The sequence below is a fragment of the Ranitomeya variabilis genome, chromosome 4, assembly GCF_051348905.1.
Source record: "Ranitomeya variabilis isolate aRanVar5 chromosome 4, aRanVar5.hap1, whole genome shotgun sequence".
NCBI classification, from domain to species: Eukaryota; Metazoa; Chordata; class Amphibia; order Anura; family Dendrobatidae; genus Ranitomeya; species Ranitomeya variabilis.
The window spans coordinates 761,550,873-761,574,127 of NC_135235.1; the positions used below are offsets into that span (position 1 = coordinate 761,550,873).

A 23,255-nucleotide genomic window follows, 5' to 3' on the forward strand; every position below is an offset into this window, starting at 1 on the left:
CGTGGTTCGTTTGCATGGGATTCCGGAGAATATCGTTTCTGACAGGGGATCCCAGTTTGTGTCTAGATTTTGGCGGACGTTTTGTGCTAAGATGGGCATTGATTTGTCTTTCTCGTCTGCATTCCATCCTCAGATGAATGGCCAGACGGAGCGAACTAATCAGACCTTGGAAACTTATTTAAGGTGTTTTGTTTCTGCTGATCAAGATGACTGGGTTGCCTTTTTGCCACTGGCCGAATTTGCCCTTAATAATCAGGCTAGTTCTGCTACTTTGGTCTCTCCTTTCTTTTGTAATTCGGGGTTTCATCCTCGTTTTTCCTCTGGTCAGGTGGAGCCTTCGGATTGTCCTGGAGTGGACGTGGTGGTGGACAGGCTACATCAGATTTGGAATCAGGTGGTGGACAATTTGAAGTTGTCTCAGGAGAAGACTCAGCAGTTTGCTAATCGCCGTCGCCGCGTGGGTCCCCGACTTCTTGTTGGGGACTTGGTGTGGTTGTCTTCTCGTTTTGTCCCTATGAAGGTCTCTTCTCCTAAGTTCAAGCCTCGGTTCATCGGTCCTTATAAGATCTTGGAGATTCTTAACCCTGTATCTTTTCGTTTGGATCTCCCAGCATCGTTTGCTATTCATAATGTGTTCCATCGGTCGTTATTGCGGAGGTATGAGGTGCCCGTTGTTCCTTCGGTTGAGCCTCCTGCTCCGGTGCTGGTGGAGGGAGAATTGGAGTATGTTGTTGAGAAGATCTTGGATTCTCGTGTTTCCAGACGTAAACTCCAGTATTTGGTTAAGTGGAAGGGTTATGGTCAGGAGGATAATTCCTGGGTGGTCGCCTCTGATGTTCATGCGACTGATTTGGTCCGCGCCTTCCATAGAGCTCATCCTGATCGCCCTGGGGGTTCTCGTGAGGGTTCGGTGACCCCTCCTCAAGGGGGGGGTACTGTTGTGGATTCTGTTTTTGGGCTCCCTCTGGTGGTTACGGCTGGTACTGGGTGACTTTGGTGGGTTGCGGTCTCTGCTTTCCACCTGTCCATCAGAGGCTGGGTGTTTCCTATTTAACCTGGCTTTTCTGTCATTCCCTTGCCAGCTATCAATGTACTCAGATGTGCTCAGTTTGGTTCCTGACTACCTGCTCCCAGATCTCTCAGGATAAGCTAAGTTCTGTTTTTTAGTTGTTTGTTTTTTTGTCCAGCTTGCTAATTATGACTCTATGCTAGCTGGTAGCTCTAGTGGGCTGAGGTTCTCCCCATGTGCCATGAGTTGGCACATGGGTTCTTGTAATCTCAGGATGGTTTTTGATTAGGGTTTTTTGCTGACCGCTCAGACCCCTTTTGTATCATTCTGCTTTCTAGTTATAGCGGGCCTCATTTTGCTAAATCTATTTTCATCTCTATGTGCGTGCCTTCCTCTCATTTCACCGTCAATATATGTGGGGGGCAACTATACCTTTTGGGGTTCATTCCTCTGGAGGCAAGCTAGGTCTTTATTTCCTCTGCAGTGCTAGTTAGCTCTTAGGCTGGCGCGTGGCGTCTAGAATCAACGTAGGCACGCTCCCTGGCTATTTCTAGTTGTGTTTGTCAGGAGTAGGGCAGCGGTCAGCCCAGGTTCCATCACCCTAGAGCTCGTCCGTTATTTATGTTATTTTGCTTGTCCAGTGCGATCCCCAGCCATTGGGATCCATGACACTAATCCCAACTGTAACACTAACTTTAGCCCTAACCCTAACTTTAGCCCCAACCCTAACCGCAACCCTAACCCTAGCTCTAACCCTAGCCCTAACCCTAATCCTAGCCCTAACCGTAGCCCTAACCCTAATCCTAGCCCTAACCCTAATTGGAAAATAGAAATACATACATTTTTGTTATTTTATTATTTTTTCCTAACTAAGGGGGTGATAAAGGGGGGGTTATTTACTATTTTTTTATTTTGATCACTGTGATAGGATCTCACAGTGACCAAAATAAAACAAGAGGAAGAATCTTCCTGTGCTGGCCGGCAGATCACGGCGGGCGCACTGCTCATGCGCCCGCCATTTTTGTTACCAGAGCAAGAAGCCGACGGCCAGAATTTGAAGCAGGAGGACCCAGGGACACCGGTAAGTATAACAGGGTCCCCGATCCCCCTATTGTGTGCAATCACATCAGAGGACAGAGAATGACAGATTGCTTTTTTTTTTGCGGCCACCGGTAAATGGTTAATTACCGGTGATCGCAAAACAGGGGTCGGTAAAAAACGACCCCGATCATGTTCTTTGGGGTCTCTGCTACTCCCGGCAGCCGAGACCCCAAAGATCTGCCAGGTCCCGGGCAGCGGGCGCATGTGCCCGCCATTTTTTTCTCGGAACAAGATGGTGGCGCCCATCGGGAGCCACGAGGAGCACTGGGGGAAACAGGTCAGTATTAGGGGGCGATCGGGGACTCCATTTCTCTGTCCTCTGATGTGCGATCACATCGGAGGACAGAGAAAGTAAATGTCAAATCGCATTGTTTTGTTTTTTTTGTTGCGACCGCCAGTAAATGTTAATTACCAGCGATCGCAACTCGGGGGTCGGTAAACCCCCCCCCCCCGAATCATGTTCTTTGGGGTCTCGGCTACCCTCAGCAATCGAGACCCCAGAGAAAATCCGACTCTGGGGGGCACTATTCACTTTTTCCACAGCGCCGTTAATTAACGCTGCTGTGGTTTAAAGGGCCACTGTCACCCCCTCCAGCCGTTATAAACTAAAAGAGCCACCTTGTGCAGCAGTAATGCTGCATTCTAACAAGGTGGCTCTTTTAGTTTTTGGTTCAAGTATTCCCAAAATAAAGCGTTTTGAAACTTATCCAAAATACGCTTTATTTTGGGAATACTTGAACCAAAAACTAAAAGAGCCACCTTGTTAGAATGCAGCATTACTGCTGCACAAGGTGGCTCTTTTAGTTTATAACGGCTGGAGGGGGGTGACAGTGGCCCTTTAAGTACCCTTAACTGCCAACCGTTACAAGGCGTATCGGCGGTCGTTAAGGGGTTAAATGTGTAAAATTTCTTCTTGAAACTCATCTGACAGAAAATATTGGAGCTTCCGATAGTTTAGATTGTGAAGTCACCGAGCCCCGTGCTCTAATTACCCCAGAGAGGTTTCACCACTAGCTCCTCATTTATTACTGATGGAGACTGTTCAGTTTGAGCATTTCAGTAGATGTTATTGTCTATAGTCAGTTTTTGATTACAGTAGTGTCCAGAATACTCTGATTTATCCTTTTCCCGCAGCCAGTTTTGTGTTCTTAATCTGGCCCCATTTTTACAATCTGACGTGGTCACTTTATGTGGTGATAACTTTGGAATTATTCACAAAGGATAATAGAAAACAAATGGATCTTACAAATTATTTTCCATCTTCTCACAATACCCTACATACGATTGTACACTACTCTCTGGGCACACGGCAGTGTTCAGAAGGGAAGGAGCGCCATTTAGCTGTTTGAATGTAAAATATGTTGGAATAATTAGTGGTTGCCATGTCGCGGAGAGCCCCTGATTTGCCTTAAACATTGAAACACTCCACAAGTGACACCATTTTGTAAACTAGACCCCTTAGGGAACTTATCTGGATGTGCATTGAGCACCTTAAACCCACAGATGCTCCACAGAAGTTTATAATGTAGAGCCATGGAAATAAAAAAAAAAAAATACATTTTTCACAAATGAATCTTTTTAGCTCCATATTTTGCATTATCGTAAGGGTAATAGGAGAAATTGCTCCATGCAATTTGTTGTGCAGTTTCTCCTGAGCACGGCGATATCCCATATGTGGGGGAATACTACTGTTGGGGTGCATGGCAGAGCTTGGAAGGGAAGGCGCGCCATATTGGAGAGCGGATTTTGCTTGAATTGTTTGTGGGTGACATGTCACATTGTCAGAGCCCCCGACGTGTCTAAACAGTGGAAACACCCCAGCAAGTGACCCCATTTTGGAAACTAGACCCCCCCCCCCAAGAAACTTATCTAGATGTGTGGTGGACACTTTGAACCATCAAGTGCTTCACAGAAGTTAATTACGTAGAGCCGTGAAAATAAAAAAATCATATTTTTTGTCTACAATTATCTTTTTGCCGTCACTTTTTCTTCCAAAGGGTAACCGGAGAAATTGGACCCCAAAAATTATTGTGACATTTCTCTTGAGCATGCCGATACGCCATATGTGGGGGTAAACCACTGTTTGGGCACATGGCAGAGCTCAGAAGGGAAAAAGCGCCTCATTGTCAGAGCCCCTGAGGTGCCAGACCAGCATAAGCCCCCAAAAGTGACTGCATTTTACAAAATACTTCCCTGAATGAATTCTTCTAGTGGTGCAGTGAGCATACTGACACCACAGCTGTTCCATAGAAAATTACAACATTGGGCAGTGAAGAAAAAATAATTACATTTTTACCACTAAAATGTTGTTTTAACCACAGATTTTACATTGGAAAATAGGTAGATGGGTAAATGTCACTACACCCATAGATGAATTCGCAGAGGGGTGTCATTTCCAAAATGGGGTCACTTCAGGGGGTATTCTGCTGTTATGGAACTTTGGAGAGCCGCAAAGTGCCAGAACAACAGAATCCCCCTGAAGTGACCCCATTTTGGAAATGACACCCCTCTGGGAATTCATCTATGGATACAGTGACCATTTTCACTACACGGATGACTTCCAGAAACACGTAGTGGGAGTTTTAGAGCAAAAATTGCAAACATGTAATTGTAGTGCCCAATATATTGTGCCCAGCTTGTGTCTCTGGAGACATCCCCCCACCTACCCCCAGAAATTGTTAAGTCAGCTCTACTGAGATGTGTCTGTCACTAAATAAACCAAATGCTTGAATGTCAAAACAGATTAAAAACGTGGTTCTGTATGGAAATGTCGCTCAGTGAGTCTTCTGACATCTTCAGATTCTAAAGGATTGACGGGGACATTTTCAAAAACAAGATTTTCAATGACCTTTTCCTGATAATCAAGGAAAGTATCTGCATTTCCGGCTTTTTTTTATGACACAAAAGAATTATATGTGGCCACTTGAAACAAACAAATGACTAACTTCTTATACCAGGTATATGATTTTCTTGATACCCGGTATGGCTGGAGAACCTGGTCTGCAAGGTCCACACCCCCCATATATTTGTTGTAGTCAATGACAGACACAGGTTTTGGAGTAGTGGATCCTTGTTGGTCTGCAGGGGCCCTTGTGGCATCTGTGTGGATCGAGCTCAGGATAACATTTTTTTTTTTTTAATACTTAAGGGCAAGCATCTCTCCAATGTGTAAAGCTCCTGACTGCCCCTTTCGGCACTTTTTGTTGATCAATGATTGCGGAAACCCCTGACGATATTTGCGAGTGGTCCCACAAGCCCCCATGTTATGTTCAACCAGACTTTTTTAAACCCCTTTACCCCCAAGGGTGGTTTGCATGTTAATGACCGGGCCAATTTTTACAATTCTGACCACTGTCCCTTTATGAGGTTATAACTCTGGAACGCTTCAATGGATCCTGATGATTCTGACATTATTATCTCGTGACACATTGTACTTCATAATAGTAGTAAAATTTCCTTGAGATTACTTGAGTTTATTTGTGAAAAACGGATATTTGGCGAACATTTTGAAAACTTCGCAATATTTCAACTTTGAATTTTTATGCCCTTAAATCACAGAGATATGTCACACAAAATACTTAATAAATAACATTTCCCACATGTCTACTTTACATCAGCACAATTTTGGAACCAAAATGTTTTTTGTTAGGGAGTTATAAGGGTCAAAAGTTGACCAGCAATTTCTCATTTTTAACAACACCATTTACTTTTAGGGACCACATCTCATTTGAAGTCATTTTGAGGGGTCTATATGATAGAAAATACACAAGTGTGACACCATTCTAAACACTGCACCCCTCAAGGAGCACAAAACCACATTCAAGAAGTGTATTAACCCTTCAGGTGTTTCACAGGAATTTTTGGAATGTTTAAATAAAAATGAACATTTAACTTTTTTTTCACAAAAAATTTACTTCAGATCCAATTTGTTTTATGTTACCAAGGGTAACAGGAGAAAATGGACCCCAAAAGTTGTTGTTCAATTTGTCCTGAGTACGCTGATACCCCATATGTGGGAGAAAACTACTGTTTGGGTGCATGGCAGAGCTCGGAAAGGAAGAAGTGGCGTTCTGGAATGCAGACTTTGATGGAATGGTCTGTAGGCGTCTCGTGTTTGCAGAGCCACTGATGTACCTAAGCATTAGAAATCCCCCAAAAGTGAACCCATAATGGAAACTAGACCCCCCCAAGGAACTTATCTAGATGTGTGGTGAGAACTTTGAACCCCCAAGTGTTTCACTAAAGTTTATAATGCAGAGCCGTGAAAATAAAAAATATAATTTTTTTTACACAAAAATAATTTTTTATCCCCCAGTTTTGTATTTTTTTAAGGGTAACAGGAGAAACTGGACCCCAAACCTTGTTGTCCAATTTGTCCTGAGTACGCTGATGCCCCATATGTGGGATAAACCACTGTTTTGGCGCACAGCAAAGCTCGAAAGGGAAGGAGCATTGTTTTACTTTTTCAACGCAGAATTGTATGGATTGAGATCGGACGTCATGTTGCATTGCAGAGTCCGTGGTGTGCCTAAACAGTGGAAACCTCCAAATTCTATCTCCAACCCTATCCCCAACACACCCCTAACCACACCCCTAATCCCAACACACCCCTAACCCTAATCCCAACCCCAACACACCCCTAATCCCAACCATAACCCTAACCACACCCCTAACCCAGCCGGAAATGTTATCCCAACCCTAACTTTAGCCCCAACCCTAACCCTAATGGGAAAATGGAAATAAATACATTTTTTTATTTTATTATTTTTCCCTAACTAAGGGGGTGATAAAGGGGGGTTTGATATACTTTTATAGCGGGTTTTTTAGCGGATTTTTATGATTGGCAGCTGTCACACTCTAAAAGACGCTTTTTATTGCAAAAAATATTTTTTGCGTCTCCACATTTTGAGACCTATAATTTTTCTATATTTTGGTCCACAGAGTCATGTGAGGTCTTGTTATTTGCGGGACGAGTTGACGTTTTTATTGTTACCATTTTCGGACATGTTACAGTTTTTGATCGCTTTTTATTCTGATTTTTGTTAGGCAGAACGAACAAGAACCAGCAATTTGTGAATTTCTTTTGGGGGGGCGTTTATACCGTTCTGCGTTTGGTAAAATGGATAAAGCAGTTTTATTCTTCTGGTCAGTACGATTACAACGATACCTCATTTATATCATTTTTTATGTTTTGGTGCTCTTCTACAATAAAAACTATTTTATATAAAAAATAATTATTTTTGCATCGCTTTATTCTGAGAACTATAAGTTTTTAATTTTTTTTGCTGATGATGTTGTATGGTGGCACGATTTTTGTGGGATAAGATGACGTTTTCAGCAGTACCATGGTTATTTATATTCGTATTTTTGATTGCGTGTTATTCCACTTTTTGTTCGGCGATGTGATGATAAAGCATTGTTTTTGCCTCGTTTTATTTTTTTTTTTTTTACTGTGTTCACTGAAGGGGTTAACTAGTGGGGCAGTTTTATAGGTCGGGTTGTTAGCGATACTAAATATGTGTACTTTTATTTTTATTTTTTATATACATAAAGAAATGTATTTATTGGAACAATATATATATATATTTTTTTTATTTAGGACTTTTTTAAAATATTTTTACACATGCTAATATATTTTTTTTTTTAACTTTTTTACATTGTCCCAGGGTGGCGCTTTTATACAATAAAACTATTCTACAAAAAAAAATAATTATTTTTGCATCGCTTTATTCTGAGGGCTATAACTTTTTTATTTTTTTGCTGATGATGCTGTATGGCAGCTCGTTTTTTGCTGGACAAGATGACGTTTTCAGCGGTACCATGGTTATTGATATCCGTCTTTTTGATCGTATGTTATTCCACTTTTTGTTTGGCGGTATGATAATAAAGCGTTGTTTGCCACGTTTTTTTTACGGTGTTCACTGAAGGGGTTAATTAGTGGGACACATTTATAGGTCAGGTCGTCACGGATGCGGGGATACTAAATATGTGTACTTTTTTAGTTACATAAATGCATTAATTGGAACTATATATATATATATATATATATATATATATATATATATATATATGTATTTTAATTTAGGATTTTTTTTTACACATGTAAATATTTTTCTTTTACTTTGTCCCAGGGTGGGACATCATGATATAGTGTCAGATCGCTGATCTGATGTGTCAGTGCTGACAGCGATCTGACAGGTAGTGCTGGAGGCTTGCAGGTAAGCCAACTCTCTGCAGGACCCAGATGGAGCCCCACGGCCATTTTGGATCCAGGGCCTGAAGGGAGGAGATGCTCGGAACAACGTGATCACATCGCGTTGTTCCGAGGGTCTCAGGGAAGAAGGCAGGGCGCCCCCTCCCTACGCGATGCTTCCCTATGCCACCGGAACGCTCCGATCATGTTTCATCGCAGTGTTCCAGGGGTTAATGAGCCAGGAGAGGTCCGTGACCGCTCCTGGCACATAGTGCTGGATGTCAGCTGTGATAATCAGCTGACACCCGGCCGCTGATCGGTGATAACGTACTATCCCATCGGTGGTCATAGGGGCCCAGGTTACCGTGATGGGATAGTACGTCTCATGTCAGAAAGGGGTTAAATAGGGGTGTGCTGGTGTAGTAGTTGTCAACCTACAGATTGTAGCCTTTTTGTAAAAATAGAGTTTTCACCTCCCAAACAGTTTTTCCAGATGTCCCCAGATAAGTAGGGCATCCTGGTGGGTTTAGCTGGCTATCGTTACCCTCATAAATGTGAAAAGCTGATGTGTATCCGGTTGAACTGTCGCACATTTTATAGAGTTTTATTCTGAAACTTGCCCTCTTAGAAGGAATAAATTGCTTGAGGTGCAGTCTCCTTTGAATTTTACAAGGAACTCATCAATGGAAATGTTTTCTGTTGGGGTGTAGAGCTTTAAGAATGTTTCTGTCAAGTCTTCGATGATGGGTCTGATTTTGAATAGTCTGTCATGTTCTGGGGCATCTCGGACAGGCATTGACTATTGTCGTTAAAATGCCAAAATCTCATGAGCATTTCATAACGAGTCCTAGAAAGAAGGCAGAAAACATTGGGGTGGCTTGAACAGGGCAATTGGACCAATAGGACCGAAAGCTCTTTTTTTTTCCCCCTAAAACTGTTTTCATTTCTAGGACATTAGTTGGTGTCCATAAATTTGACCTAGCATAATAGGATCGTGGATTCTGGCTGATGAATTGGGACATATATGAATTTGTTTGTAGGACAATATGCTCTAGCAAGCTATCTGTCAGAAACAAATTTTAAAAAATTAACTGGTCCAAAATTTTCCACCTCCACATTTATACCAGGAATGGCATTAAAATTAGGGATGACTGGAGTAGCCGCATCCGAAGCCTCCCATCTGGGAAATGCTACATCAAGAGGCAAAGCCCCTTGGACATTGGTGTGCGCCAATTCATGAGCACTAGGTACAGCGCTAGTACTGGGCATTGTTCCCTGAGTTGGAGACATTTCTCCAGAAGCGCTATTTGTCCTTCTTGCTGTACTGGTCCTTGTGTGTGAGGATGGACCAGAATCACTGCTCATTTCTGAGCTATCACTGTCGCTGCTACTGAAGCCCTCGAAATCCACATCGCCATCTGGCACTGCACTTTCTTCGCTGTCAGAACATAAAAGTGCATAAGCCTCCTCTGCACTATAATACTGATTATTCATTTTTATGTATTTTTTCAGGAAATAGAAAACTTTGACGTGACTGACTGACGTGACGTGACTGAGGTGACCAAATTATTGGAGAGACAATTGAGAAAAGCCTAATTCTTTAGCCTAACCCTAACTTTAGAATAAACTCTAACCCTATCTTTAGCCTAACAGTAACCCTAACTTTAGCGCCAACACTAACCCTAACTATAGCACTAACCCTAACCTGCCTTATCTGGTTTTTTTACTTTATAACAAGATCGCTGACTGACACAGCTGTTGCCAGCAGCACTTGTAACACTGTTTCTCCTCTAATCTCTCACTGACAGGGGATTTGAGGAGAAATTGGGTTTCTATGAGGCAGATCGCCCGGGAAAGTTCATTGCTACAACACACTTTCCTAATGATTTGTCTTAATGGCTGGTGTGATGCTGATGTCGTCAGGACCTAAACCAATCAGGTCTTGATGAGGTTGGGGGTCACAGTAATAGTTGTGCGCCAGAATCCCATCGTTATAGTTAGCGCCAATGTTTATCTACTGCTGGCGGTCACGAAGTGGTTAAGATAAGGGTACCATCATTTCTGTCCAGGCCTATTTCATGAGTTTGTTGTTTGTTTTTTTAATTCTGTGGAAGCATGGTTAAAAAGCAATGTCTGACTTTCATTTGTTCATTCTCATAGATTTTTTATTTATTATTATTTTTGTCAGATTCAAGTTATTTCTGAGACCATTGTGGGTTTTTCTGTCATTAAACGAGGGGTACCAACAATTTTGACCACATGTGCAGGAGTTATGAATATTTTGACTCCACAGCCACTTTCTGGAAATTAGCACGAAGTGGATGATGGAGAGTGAAAATTACACATTTATAATTTTATTACCCAGCACATAGTGCCCAAATTGTGCTCCAGGAGACACACACCGCAAATTAAGTGGATTCTTCTCATAATATAATATTGCTAAATACAGGGATCCTAAATGTTGTTTGAGCACACTGCAAGACTCAGAAGTGAGAGCGGATTTTGCTGGATTGGTTTATAGAAACTTTGTTGCTTGTCAACAGCCTTTGAGCCACTAATAGTGTGGGAATCTCTGTTTTTCCATTGACAGATGATGGACCTGAGTGGGGACTTGTTTTTTGTGAGATGAGAATTGGTATTATTTTCACATACATAACATTGATTGGTTTCTTTTTATTCGATATTTGGGAGTCAGAATGAACAAACAGTTGAACACCACACACTATTGGTTCATCCAACAAGGTTTTCTATTAGACTGAACTGTCACTGTCTTGATGAATAATTTAAGTTTTTTACATAGTTTCCATTTTTATGGACAGTTTAAATAGAAATGTTAAAAAATATAAAACTCAAGGATATTTTATTAAAAAAAAAATGTTTTTTGTCTTAGCAGATGACTGTACCAGGAGATCAGAGGGACAGCTGACATCTTCAGTTTATAAATCTGATGATATTGAGATCCTACCAAATACAACTGAAGTGATTGCTGTTACTCCAGATATATCATCATCCATTCACAGCAAAGATCTTTCATCTGATCCTATGAAACAGGTCCCATCTTCTGATTCATTACTGACTACTAAGGAAAATCAAAGTCACAAAAGAGGCATTAAAAAACAAACTACTCCTAAAGCAAAGAAGTCATTTTCCTGCTCAGAATGTGGGAAATGTTGTAACAAGAAATCACATTTTGTTATTCACCAAAGAACTCACACAGGGGAGAAGCCTTTTTCCTGTTCAGAATGTGGGAAATGTTTTAGATGGAAACAGCTTCTTGTTAGACATCAGTGCAGTCACACAGGGGAGAAGCCTTTTTCCTGTTCAGAATGTGGGAAATGTTTTCAACGGAAAGCGATTCTTGTTAGACATCAGAGCAGTCACACAGAGGGGAAGCCTTTTTCGTTTTCTTAATGTGGGAAATATTTTACTTGCAAATCACCTGTTAACAAACATCAGAGACGTCACATAGGAGAGAAGCCTTTTTTATGTTCATAATGTTGGAATAGTTTTAACCAAAATTTAATCTTCTTAAAGGGACTCTGTCACCTGAATTTGGAGGGAACAATCTTTAGCCATAGAGGCGGGGTTTTAGGGTGTTTGATTCACCCTTTCCTTACCCGCTGGCTGCATGCTGGCTGCAATATTGGATTGAAGTTCATTCTCTGTCCCTCTGTCCTCCGTAGTACATCCCTGCACAAGGCAATCTTGCCTTGCGCAGGCGTGTACTATGGAGGACAGAGAATGAACTTCAATCCAATATTGCAGCCAGCATGCAGCCAACGGGTAAGGAAAGGGTGAATCAAACCCCCTAAAACCCCGCCTCTATGGCTAAAGATTGTTCCCTCCAAATTCAGGTGACAGTGTCCCTTTAAATGGGTTGTCTCTAGTCATTCCACATGTTTGCTGACAAAAGGATAAAACTAAACTTTATTAATTCCAAATGTAAAACTATGCCCATAATTCACCCCCAGAAGATTAGTAAGATGGTAACTAATAGAAAAAAACATATACCCCACATCTCAGTATATAGGATAAGGTGATGTATATACACTCACTCTCCAAGCCTCTCATTTCTACGGGTTTCATTGTCCTCACCAAAGGCTTCTCATCAGGAGACTATTTAATATTGACCTATATTCAAGCGAGACTAGCCAAAAAAAAACTAAAACCATGTATCATGTTATCCGAAACAGTCAGAAAACCAGCCACATATTGGCAGATCCCAGACCTCAAACTATATACTTCGTAAGTTTATACGCCACTCCAGTGTCAGGAATAGATAGTATGTGACAATACAGTATAATTCTTGTGTTTTTCTCCTATAGGGACTGCCCTAGTTTGGTATTGTAACAGCTGTTAATTAGTAGTGCAGACAAATTGTCCTAGACTAAGCTCCGTTTTCAGACGGCCCAATATGTACCACTCAGGGAGAACTTACCTGCTCCAAAGATCAATAACAGCTTCTAACTAATGGCCATGCTGCGGTCTGTCAAGAAATGAGTGCAATATTGTTATAAAGACTAGGGATGTGTGCAATCATAATGTCTGGAAGATCTGTGCCATTATTTAGTATGAATATGGAGATTATCTCTGAAAGTTCAGTGTTCCCTGAGCGGTATATACTGTATTTTCACATACTATCTATTCCTGACACTGGAGTGGAGTATAAACTTACGAAGTGTATAGTTTGAGGTCTGGGATCTGCCAATATGTGGCTGGTTTTCTGACTGTTTCGGATAACATGATACATGATTTTAGTTTTTTTTTTAGTCTCGCTTGACTATAGGTGAATATTAAATAGTCTCCTGATGAGTCGCCTTTGGTGAGGACAATGAAACCTGTAGAAATGAGAGGCTTGGAGAGTGAGTGTGTATACGTCACCTCACCCTATATACTGAACTGTGGGGTATATGTTTTTTCTATTAGCCACCTACTGACTAACCTTCAGGGGGTGAATTATGGGTATAGCTTTACGTTTGGAATTAATAAAGTTTACTTTTATCCTTTTGTCAGTGAATCTTTTTCTAATCAAGGGATCATTTTATATATAATTATATATTATAATTTTCCAGGACGTCATCCTGACAGCACCCTGGAGGACGTCCTCCTCCCCTTGTTGGGACAGGAAATACACGAGTTTAAAAGGTCATGTCCCACCCCTAATCCTCAGTGTTTTTCCTGTCCCTGCAAGGAAAGGACGCACGAGTGAAAAGCTGCAAGCTTACCAGAGCTCAGGGGGATCGTGCGGCTTGCCAATATCCTTCCCCCTGTCAAGAGGCTCAGGGCAGACACCCTCCGGTGGGGGGTCCTTCTGCTCCAAAGACCAGGAGTGGACGAGACTCCTGGTGGCAGCCGCTCCTCCCGGTGGGAGGCTCTCGGCTGCGGACGCCATCCACGCTGTGTGGAGCAGCGTGGTATCCAGATCGGCGTCCCTAGGCGGAAGTGACCAGGACAGCGTCACTTCCGGTTTTCGGCATCCGTTACCGTCACTTCCGGTAACGCTGCACTGAAGGGGGAAAGCGTGCGTTCCACTGTGGAACACATATCGGCTGAAGCGCTCCTGTTCCGACGCTTCAAGCTGCGGGGACCTGCTACACTCAGCGCTCCTGTTCCGACGCTCAGCACTCCTGTTCTGTCGCCTCAGCGCTCCTGTTCCGGCGCCTCAGCGCTCCTGTTCCGGCGCCTCAGCGCTCCTGTTTCAGCGCTCCTGTTCCGTCGCTACAAGCTGCGGGGACCTGCTTCACTCATCATGGATACAAGTATGCCGGTCGAGGAGGTGGTAAGTGCGCATAGCGCAGACCCCTATCCGCACCTAGAAGCAGGCTTACCCCAGCGCTTATCCCTATCTTATGTCATTTAAGGATAAGGGAACCCCTGCTGGCCCCTCTGGTTCCTCTGGTCCCTCTGGTCAGGCTAGGAGATCCGGCAAGGCCTCGGGAAAATCTGCTAGATGCCCTATCTGTAATGCGAAGCTCCCGGATTCCCATGGAAAGACTTTGTGTGCAGATTGTACGTCTAAAGTCGTGAGGGACGAACAGCCGACATTACTGTCCGAGATGAGATCCCTTATACGTGAGGAGGTACAGGCTTCGTTATCCAATATGGTGCAGAAGCCCAGTCCTATTCCCAGCCGCAAGAGGGCCAGACAGGAACGAGAACCAGAGTTTACTTCTGAGGACGTCTAATTCAGAGGACTTCATCTCAGAGGAAGAGGGCGAGCTTCCGTCAGGAAGCCAAGACCACCAAAGGAAATATCTCTTCCAGGCAGAAGAGACAAATGATCTGGTGCAGGCAGTACGGTGCACCATGCAGATAGAAGAGACTCCTAAACCACAGTCCAGGCAGGACCTGATGTTTGGGGGACTTATGTCACGTCAGCAGACTGTATTCCCCGTTAGCGAACACATTAAAGCCATGATAATGGAGGAGTGGAAGGAAGCGGAACGCCGGCTGGTGTTATCCAAAGAGTTCAAAGCTCGTCTACCATTTGAACCTGAGGACGTAAAACTGTGGGAAGAAATCCCTAAGGTTGACGTTCCGGTGGCGAAGGTGGCTAAAAAGACTGCCATACCTTTTGAGGACTCTTCAAGCCTGCGCGACCCCATGGATAGAAAGTCTGACATCCTTTTGAAAAGAGCCTGGGAATCTTCCGCGGCTCTGATTAAAACCAACATAGCGGCTACCTCGGTAGCTCGCTCTATGTATCTTTGGATGGGTCAATTGGAAGAACACCTGTCCAATAAGACCCCGAGATCTGAAATTTTAAAATCCATCCCTATTATGAGGTCCGCCACGGCCTTTCTGTCCGATATGACTGCTGAATCAGTCAGATTCTCGGCTAGGAGTGGTTCGCTATCGAACGCGGCTAGGAGGGCGGTATGGTTAAGATCCTGGTCGGGGGACAGTGCTTCCAAATCTAAGCTATGCTCAATCCCCTTCTCCGGAGCTCGAGTATTCGGGCCTCCTCTGGATACTATCCTAGAGTCAGCTTCGGATAAAAAGAAGGGGTTTCCGGAGGACAAAACTAGGAAACCTCAGTCCTTTCGGGGGGGATTCCCCTTCCGAAGACAGACTGACTCTAGAGGAGGTAGATCCCATAGAGGATCTTATAGAGGCTCCCGTAACCAGGGCAATAGAAACAGAAGTTTCTTTTTCAGTCCCTCCTCAAAATCTAAACCACAATGACGCCACACTTATAGGGGGGAGGCTACGTCACTTCGCGGACAAATGGGCCCAAATCACTCAAAACAATTGGGTTCTTTGGACTGTGTCAGAGGGCTACCGTATCGAATTTTACTCTCCTCCACCAGACAGATTTATTGCACCTACGGTCATAATGCGAAACTCCCCAATGATGTTAGACCTAAAGGACATGCTGTCCTCAGAGTTCATAGTGCCAGTACCACCTCGGGAAGTGAGCCAGGGTCATTATTCCTCCCTTTTCTCCATCGCAAAACCATCCGGGGAATCTCGCACTATAATAAATCTAAAGCCTCTGAATGCCTGGGTGAGGTACAAGAGATTCCGTATGGAGTCTATCCGGTCGGCGATCCTTCTCATAGATCGAAATGCCGTGATGTGCACTCTCGACCTGAAGAGTGCCTACTATCAGGTCCCAGTCCACCCCTCGTCTCAGAAGCTTCTGAGGTTTGTGGTAGTTCTGCCATCCGGGACCTGTCACTACCAGTTCCAGTGCCTTCCGTTCGGGCTTGCCTCAGCACCCCGTATCTTTACAAAGCTGGTGTCCGAGATCGTCGCTTTCATAAGAAGTCAAGGGATCATAATAGTCCCATATCTCGACGACTTCCTCCTGGTAGCAAGAACGCCAGAGATTCTATCAGATCACAGGAACCGAACCATTTCGGTGATGGAAGAATTAGGATGGGTCATAAATTGGAAGAAATCCGACCTAACCCCAGAACACAGAAAAACATTTCTGGGAGTATATCTGGACTCGACAGACAGAATATCTCTCCTCCCCGAGCCCAAGCTGGAAGCAATACAGTCCCAGATCCGGATCCTGTTAAGACAAGGAGGGTCAATAAGAGTGGCCATGAGAGTCCTCGGCCTAATGACTGCCTGTATTCCGTGCATAAGATGGGCTCAGTTCCATTCCAGGCCGCTGCAGAAACTAATCCTGTCCAAATGGGACAGACGCCTAGCTTCTCTGGACAGAACGTTGAGACTAACTCCTCTGGTAAGAGAGTCTCTCCTTTGGTGGACAGAACCAGAAAACCTAAGAAAAGGGGTATTATGGTCTGCCGAGCCCCACGTAGTAGTCACTACAGATGCCAGCGCCTGGGGCTGGGGAGCCCACTTGGAAAACAGGTTCCTTCAAGGAAGATGGCCGGAGGAAGTCACCCAGAGCTCCTCCAACTTCAAAGAGCTGTACGCCGTTTGGGAAGCTTTGAAGAGGAACCGACACATCCTGGAAAATCGCCATGTGAGGATAATGTCCGACAATGTGACAACAGTCTCTTTCCTGAAGCATCAGGGAGGCGCAAGACACCATCTGCTTCAGAAACTGGTGGATCGGATATTTCGGTGGGCAGAAAGATCAGTTCTTTCCATCTCAGCGGTTCACCTGGAAGGGTCCCAAAACATCATAGCAGATTACCTCAGCAGGAGAAGGGTGTTCCCCACAGAATGGGAACTCAACCAGGACATCTTCCAGGAGTTGTGTCTTCGCTGGGGGACTCCTTGCATAGACCTATTTGCAACCAGGAAAAATTCGAAGGTCTCAAAATTCTTCTCACTGAACCCTCGAGATCTTCCGGAAGGGATAGACGCTCTGAGCCAAGTCTGGACAGAACCCCTCTCATATGCTTTTCCTCCTCAGGCATTAATCCCGGCTGTTCTCAGGAAGATCAAACAGGATCAAGCCCGGGTCATATTGGTCGTCCCATACTGGCCAAGAAGGAGCTGGTTCTCCCTTCTACTACAGCTGGCAATAGCAGATCCACTAGAGCTTCCTCTCAGACCGGATGTCATCCACCAAGGCCCGGTTCTTCACCCAAACCCAGAGAAACTCCGTCTCTCAGCATGGATCCTGAGCGGCTCATTCTGAAAGCAAAGGCCCTATCAAGTCGAGTGATAACAACTATCAAGTTCAGTAGAAAGCCTGTTACTTCAGCAATCTACCTTAAAATCTGGAGGCGATTCTGTCTGGAAGGTGGCAGGTCTGAGGTTACGGCAGGCACTCCTGACTTACCCAGAATCCTAGATTTCCTTCAGGCTGGGTTTGACAAAGGTCTCAAACCTAGCACCTTGAAGGTGCAGATTTCGGCACTTAGCTCCTTCCTAGACTATCCCCTAGCCTCACATCCGTGGATAGTTAAATTCATCAGAGCCACACAGAGGTTGCGCCCTACTATTAGGCATTTATCGCCTTCTTGGGACCTTAATCTGGTCCTTAGGTTCCTCTGTCTTTACAGACCTTTACGCTTCTTCCACTGATATGCCCATCTCGGTACTCACTCGCAAAACGGCATTTCTAGTGGCAATTACCACAGCTAAAAGGGTGGGGGAAATTCAAGCCCTATGTACTAGGGACCCGTACCTCCAGGTTAGAGACGATTGCCTAGTTCTTAAACTGGACCCCTCATTTATCCCAAAAGTGGGAACAAGTAAAAATAGAAACCAAGAAGTCGTATTGCCATCATTCTGTGATAAACCCACTAATGCTAAAGAAAGGGAATTACATTCTCTGGATGTCAGGCAGGCGGTTCTAGACTACCTGACAGCTACCAGCTCTTGGCGTATTGATCCGAATTTATTTATTCTATATGGGGGAAAAAATAAGGGTAAGAAGGCCTCTAAGGCCTCTATCGCACGGTGGATCACATCTGTGATCTCCGAGGCCTACCAGTCTCAAGGGGTCCCTCCTCCTGAGGGTCTCCACGTACATTCTACCCGTGGGATAGCTACTTCTTGGGCAGAGAAGGCAGGGGCCTCTTTAGAACAAATTTGTAAGGCCGCGACTTGGGCTAGTGCCAACACTTTTTGTAAACATTATAAACTTGATGTTTTGTCTGGTCAACATACTGCGTTTGGGAGAAAGGTTCTCTAAGCGGTAATCCCACCCTGAGGAGGTGCTTTGGTACTCTCCAGGGTGCTGTCAGGATGACGTCCTGGAAAATAGGTATTAAGCTTACCGTTAATGATGTTTCCAGGAGTCCATCCTGACAGCACTGGTAGTTCCCTCCCTTGATTACCTATATCATGTTTGTTTAAATCTGGCATGTATGTAACATGTTTCTAACATATGATGTAATATGTCTGGATTCAATGTATTATGTTTGAAGTCTTCATTAAACTTCTTTTCTGCATATCCTTGTAGCGGTTCTTGTTACAACACTGAGGATTAGGGGTGGGACATGACCTTTTAAACTCGTGTATTTCCTGTCCCAACAAGGGGAGGAGGACGTCCTCCAGGGTGCTGTCAGGATGGACTCCTGGAAACATCATTAACGGTAAGCTTAATACCTATTTTTTTTTCTCAGTGAACTCATTCCTCGTGTTTCGACTCATTAAAATAAAACCACTCATACTCCGCTGGCGGCCGGCTCCACTTCAGCGGTGTGGAGACTCACTGTCCCGGGGCTTATGAGAGGTTGTTACATCACACGAACCCTGCACCCGATCAGCGGCAGCTTCACTGTTCCTTCCTTCGGACGTATTGCACATGAACAGGAAGCCAGGGCCGCGGCTGCTCTCTGCCTCATGATGCTTGATTTGTCTGAAGGTGGGGACAGTGACGTCAGCGCTGATTGGGCACAGGGCTCACATGACGTAAAAAGCCTCAAAAGAGCCCCAAGAACCCAAGCGCCAACACCAGTGAAATGGCACCAGCAAACATGAGGACCAAACATGAGGAATGAGAAGGGCTTGTCCAACTAGTTGTCAACCTTAATAAACATCAAAAATCCCACACAGGTAATAGCCATTATTATACCTAGAGGGTGAGAAATGAATTACAGGAAAATCGTATTTTGTTGACCTTCAAAAATAACTCAGATGGGGAGAACCTATATATATTATTGACAAATTGTACAAAAACATGATGCGCGCAGCGTGCGTTCAGGGATGGAATATTATATGGGAGTTTTATAGGATAAACCAAATACCAACAGAAAATAAACGACCCAAAACAAACATTTATCAGTAAAAATAACTCATCTTTATTAGGTAAAGTATAAAAGAACATGCAATTGAAAACCGAGTTTAACCCCTTAACCACCAGAGACATACCTCCCAACTTTTGAAGATGGGAAAGAGGGACAAAACTTGCGGCGCGCATAGTGCGCCGGGGCAAATTTTAGGCCACGCCTCTGACCACACCCATTCATAACTAGCCACACCCATATCCACGTCCCAATCACACCCATTTAGCACTGCTGATCACACTTTCATAAAGAATAATTATAAACAAAAAACTATGGCCACACAGTGCTCCATACTGTATAATGGTCACACATGATGCTCCATACTGTATAATAGCCCCACATGATGCTCCATACTGTATAATGGCCACACATGACGCTCCATACTACATAATGGCCACACATGATGCTCCATACTGTATAATGGCCACACATGATGCTCCATACTGTATAATGGCCACACATGATGCTCCATACTATATAATGGCCACACATGATGCTCCATACTGTATAATGACCGCACATGATGCTCCATACTGTATAATAGCCCCACATGATGCTCCATACTACATAATGGCCACACATGATGCTCCATACTGTATAATGGCCACACATGATGCTCCATACTATATAATGGCCCCACATGATGCTCCATACTGTATAATGACTGCACATGATGCTCCATACTGTATAATTTCAAAAAAAGCAGTAAAGCCGCACCCTATAATTATATACTCTCTATGGACATCGGGGCGCACGTCCTCACCAGGGGGTCCATCCCAGACAGAACAACCAAATCCAAATTGAAGAAAAGGACAGCGCCACACCGGATAGTGAAAAGCAGCTCACATATTTATTCTGCCTCCTGCAGCAACGTTTCGGTCCAAAGACCTTTGTCAAGCTTGACAAAGGTCTTTGGACCGAAACGTTGCCGCAGGAGGCAGAATAAATATGTGAGCTGCTTTTCACTATCCGGTGTGGCGCTGTCCTTTTCTTCAATTTGGATTTGGCCATACTGTATAATGACTGCACATGATGCTCCATACTGTATAATGACCGCACATGATGCTCCATACTTTATAATGGCCACACATGACACTTCGCACCGTATAATGGGCACACATAGCTACTCCTACACACGCGGCTGCGCTCCGTACACACACGCTCTACTCCATACACCTCGTACACACGCGGCTCCGCTTCGTACACCTCGTACACATTTAGCTCCGCTCCATACACCTCATACACACGACTCCGCTCCGTACACCTCATACACACGGCTCCGCTCACCTCATACACACGGCTCCGCTCACCTCATACACTCAGCTCCGCTCCGTACACCTTGTACACATTCAGCTCTGCTCTGTACACCTCGTACACATTCAGCTCCGCTCCATACACCTCATACACACACGACTCCACTCCGTACACCTCATACACATGGCTCCGCTCCGTACACCTCATACACACGGCTCCGCTCCATACAACTCGTACACACTCCGCTCCGTACACATTCAGCTCCGCTCCGTACACCTCGTACACACACACGGCTCCGCTCCGTACACCTCGTACACACACGGCTCCGCTCCATGCACCACACACACACACGGCTCTGCTCCATACAACTCGTACACACACGGCTCCGCTCCATACACCTCGTACACACACGGCTCCGCTCCGTACACCTCGTACACACACGGCTCCGCTCCGTACAACTCGTACACACTCAGCTCCGCTCTGTACACATTCAGCTCCGCTCCGTACACCTCGTACACACATGGCTCCGCTCCATACACCTCGTACACACACGGCTCCGCTCCGTACACCTCGTACACACACGGCTCCGCTCCGTACAACTCGTACACACTCAGCTTTGCTCCGTACACATTCAGCTCCGCTCCGTACACCTCGTACAGACACGGCTCCACTCCGTACAACTCGTACACACTCAGCTCCGCACACATTCAGCTCCGCTCCGTACACCTCGTACACACACGGCTCCGCTCCGTACACCTCGTACACACACAGCTCCGCTCCGTACACTTCGTACACACTCGGCTCCGCTCCGTACACTTTGTACACACACGGCTCCGCTCCATACACCTCGTACACACACGGCTCCGCTCCATACACCTCGTACACACACGGCTCCGCTCCATACACTTCATACACACATGGCTCGGCTACATCCACACTGTAAACACCTCCTGACCCCACACATAACAGGCAGCACATCACCAGGGCACGTGCTTCTCACCAGAGAAGGGGCTGTGTGAGCCCTGTGCCAGTGCTGCATGGCGCTCACCTGTGGGTGCCCTCACCAGGGCATGTGTTGCTTCCCTGGCAGTGATGGAGGGGCAGCGACAGCACAAAGCCTCATTAGGTGCAGATCAGTAAATCTGGACACATTTCTCTGCACGGTGAGAACAAGTTTCCTTACAAGCAGAGCAACAAGCAGCCTGCTGCAGCACATGGCTACTGAGCATGCCCACTCCAGCTCATTATCCTGCTGGCACCTACCTGGCACCGCACACAGGGGCAGGAGGGTCGGTGTGCCTGCTCGTCCTGCACAACATCCAGCAGAGCTCCTCGACTTCCTCCTCCTGCAGATCATGACCCCGTGCCCAGCGCTGGCAGCGCCTCCTTCATGCCACAGGCAGGAAGCCCTAAGAGTAAGACTCAGGAACATGGGGAAGGGGCGTGGCCTAACGCAAGGGAGCGTGACGGCAGCTTCTCCTGTGTTGTATGCGGGATCAGCGCGTCCTGCGCTGGACAGCAGGACAAAGCATCACATCCGGGGCAATCCCGCAGAATGAGGGACGGTTGGGAGCTATGCCAGAGATATTTTTGGTTTTGCATTATCATTTTTTGCTCCCCTTCTACCCAGAGCCATAACTTTTTTACTTTGTCAGTATGGTCATGTGAGGGCTTGTTTTTTTGTGGGAGGAGTTGGACTTTTGAACGACACCATTTGTTTTAACATATACAAAAAAAGGTTGCACTCTATCGTGCTTCATGCAGGCTATCATAGTAACATAGTTACATAGTTATTAAGGTTGAAGGAAGACTTTAAGTCCATCTAGTTCAGCCCATAGCCTAACCTAACATGCCCTAACATGTTGATCCAAGGGAAGGCAAAAAAAAACCATGTGGTAAGAGTAAGCTCCACCATGGGGAAAAAAATTCCTTCCCGACCCCACATACGGCAATCAGACTAGTTCCCTGGATCAACGCCTTATCAAGGAATCTAGCGTATATACCCTGTAACATTATACTTTTCCAGAAAGGTATCCAGTCCCCTCTTAAATTTAATTAATGAATCACTCATTACAACATCATACGGCAGAGAGTTCCATAGTCTCACTGCTCTTACAGTAAAGAATCCGCGTCTGTTATTATGCTTAAACCTTTTTTCCTCCAGACGTAGAGGATGTCCCCTTGTCCCTGTCTCAGGTCTATGATTAAAAAGATCATGAGAAAGGTCTTTGTACTGTCCCCTCATATATTTATACATTAAAATAAGATCTCCCCTTAGTCTTCGTTTTTCCAAACTAACTAGCCCCAAGTGTAATAACCTATCTTGGTATTGCAGACCCCCCAGTCCTCTAATAACCTTGGTCGCTCTTCTCTGCACCCGCTCCAGTTCAGCTATGTCTTTCTTATACACCGGAGACCAGAACTGTGCACAGTATTCTAAGTGTGGTCGAACTAGTGACTTGTATAGAGGTAAAATTATGTTCTCCTCATGAGCATCTATGCCTCTTTTATTACATCCCATTATTTTATTTGC

The 23,255-nt window shown here is 44.9% G+C and overlaps 1 protein-coding gene across 1 annotated transcript in view; it reads left to right on the forward strand.

The window, feature by feature from the left end:
- The window catches only part of LOC143766897 (uncharacterized), a 34,222-nt gene extending 22,367 nt beyond the window's left edge, over nucleotides 1-11,855 (forward strand). Inside the window, exons 7-8 of the mRNA XM_077254901.1 lie at nucleotides 7,157-7,255; nucleotides 11,197-11,855. Coding sequence (XP_077111016.1) covers nucleotides 7,157-7,255; nucleotides 11,197-11,714 — 617 coding nt within the window. The 3' untranslated portion in view covers nucleotides 11,715-11,855. The remainder of the gene's footprint in view (nucleotides 1-7,156; nucleotides 7,256-11,196) is intronic.
- The last annotated feature ends 11,400 nt before the right edge of the window (nucleotides 11,856-23,255 follow it).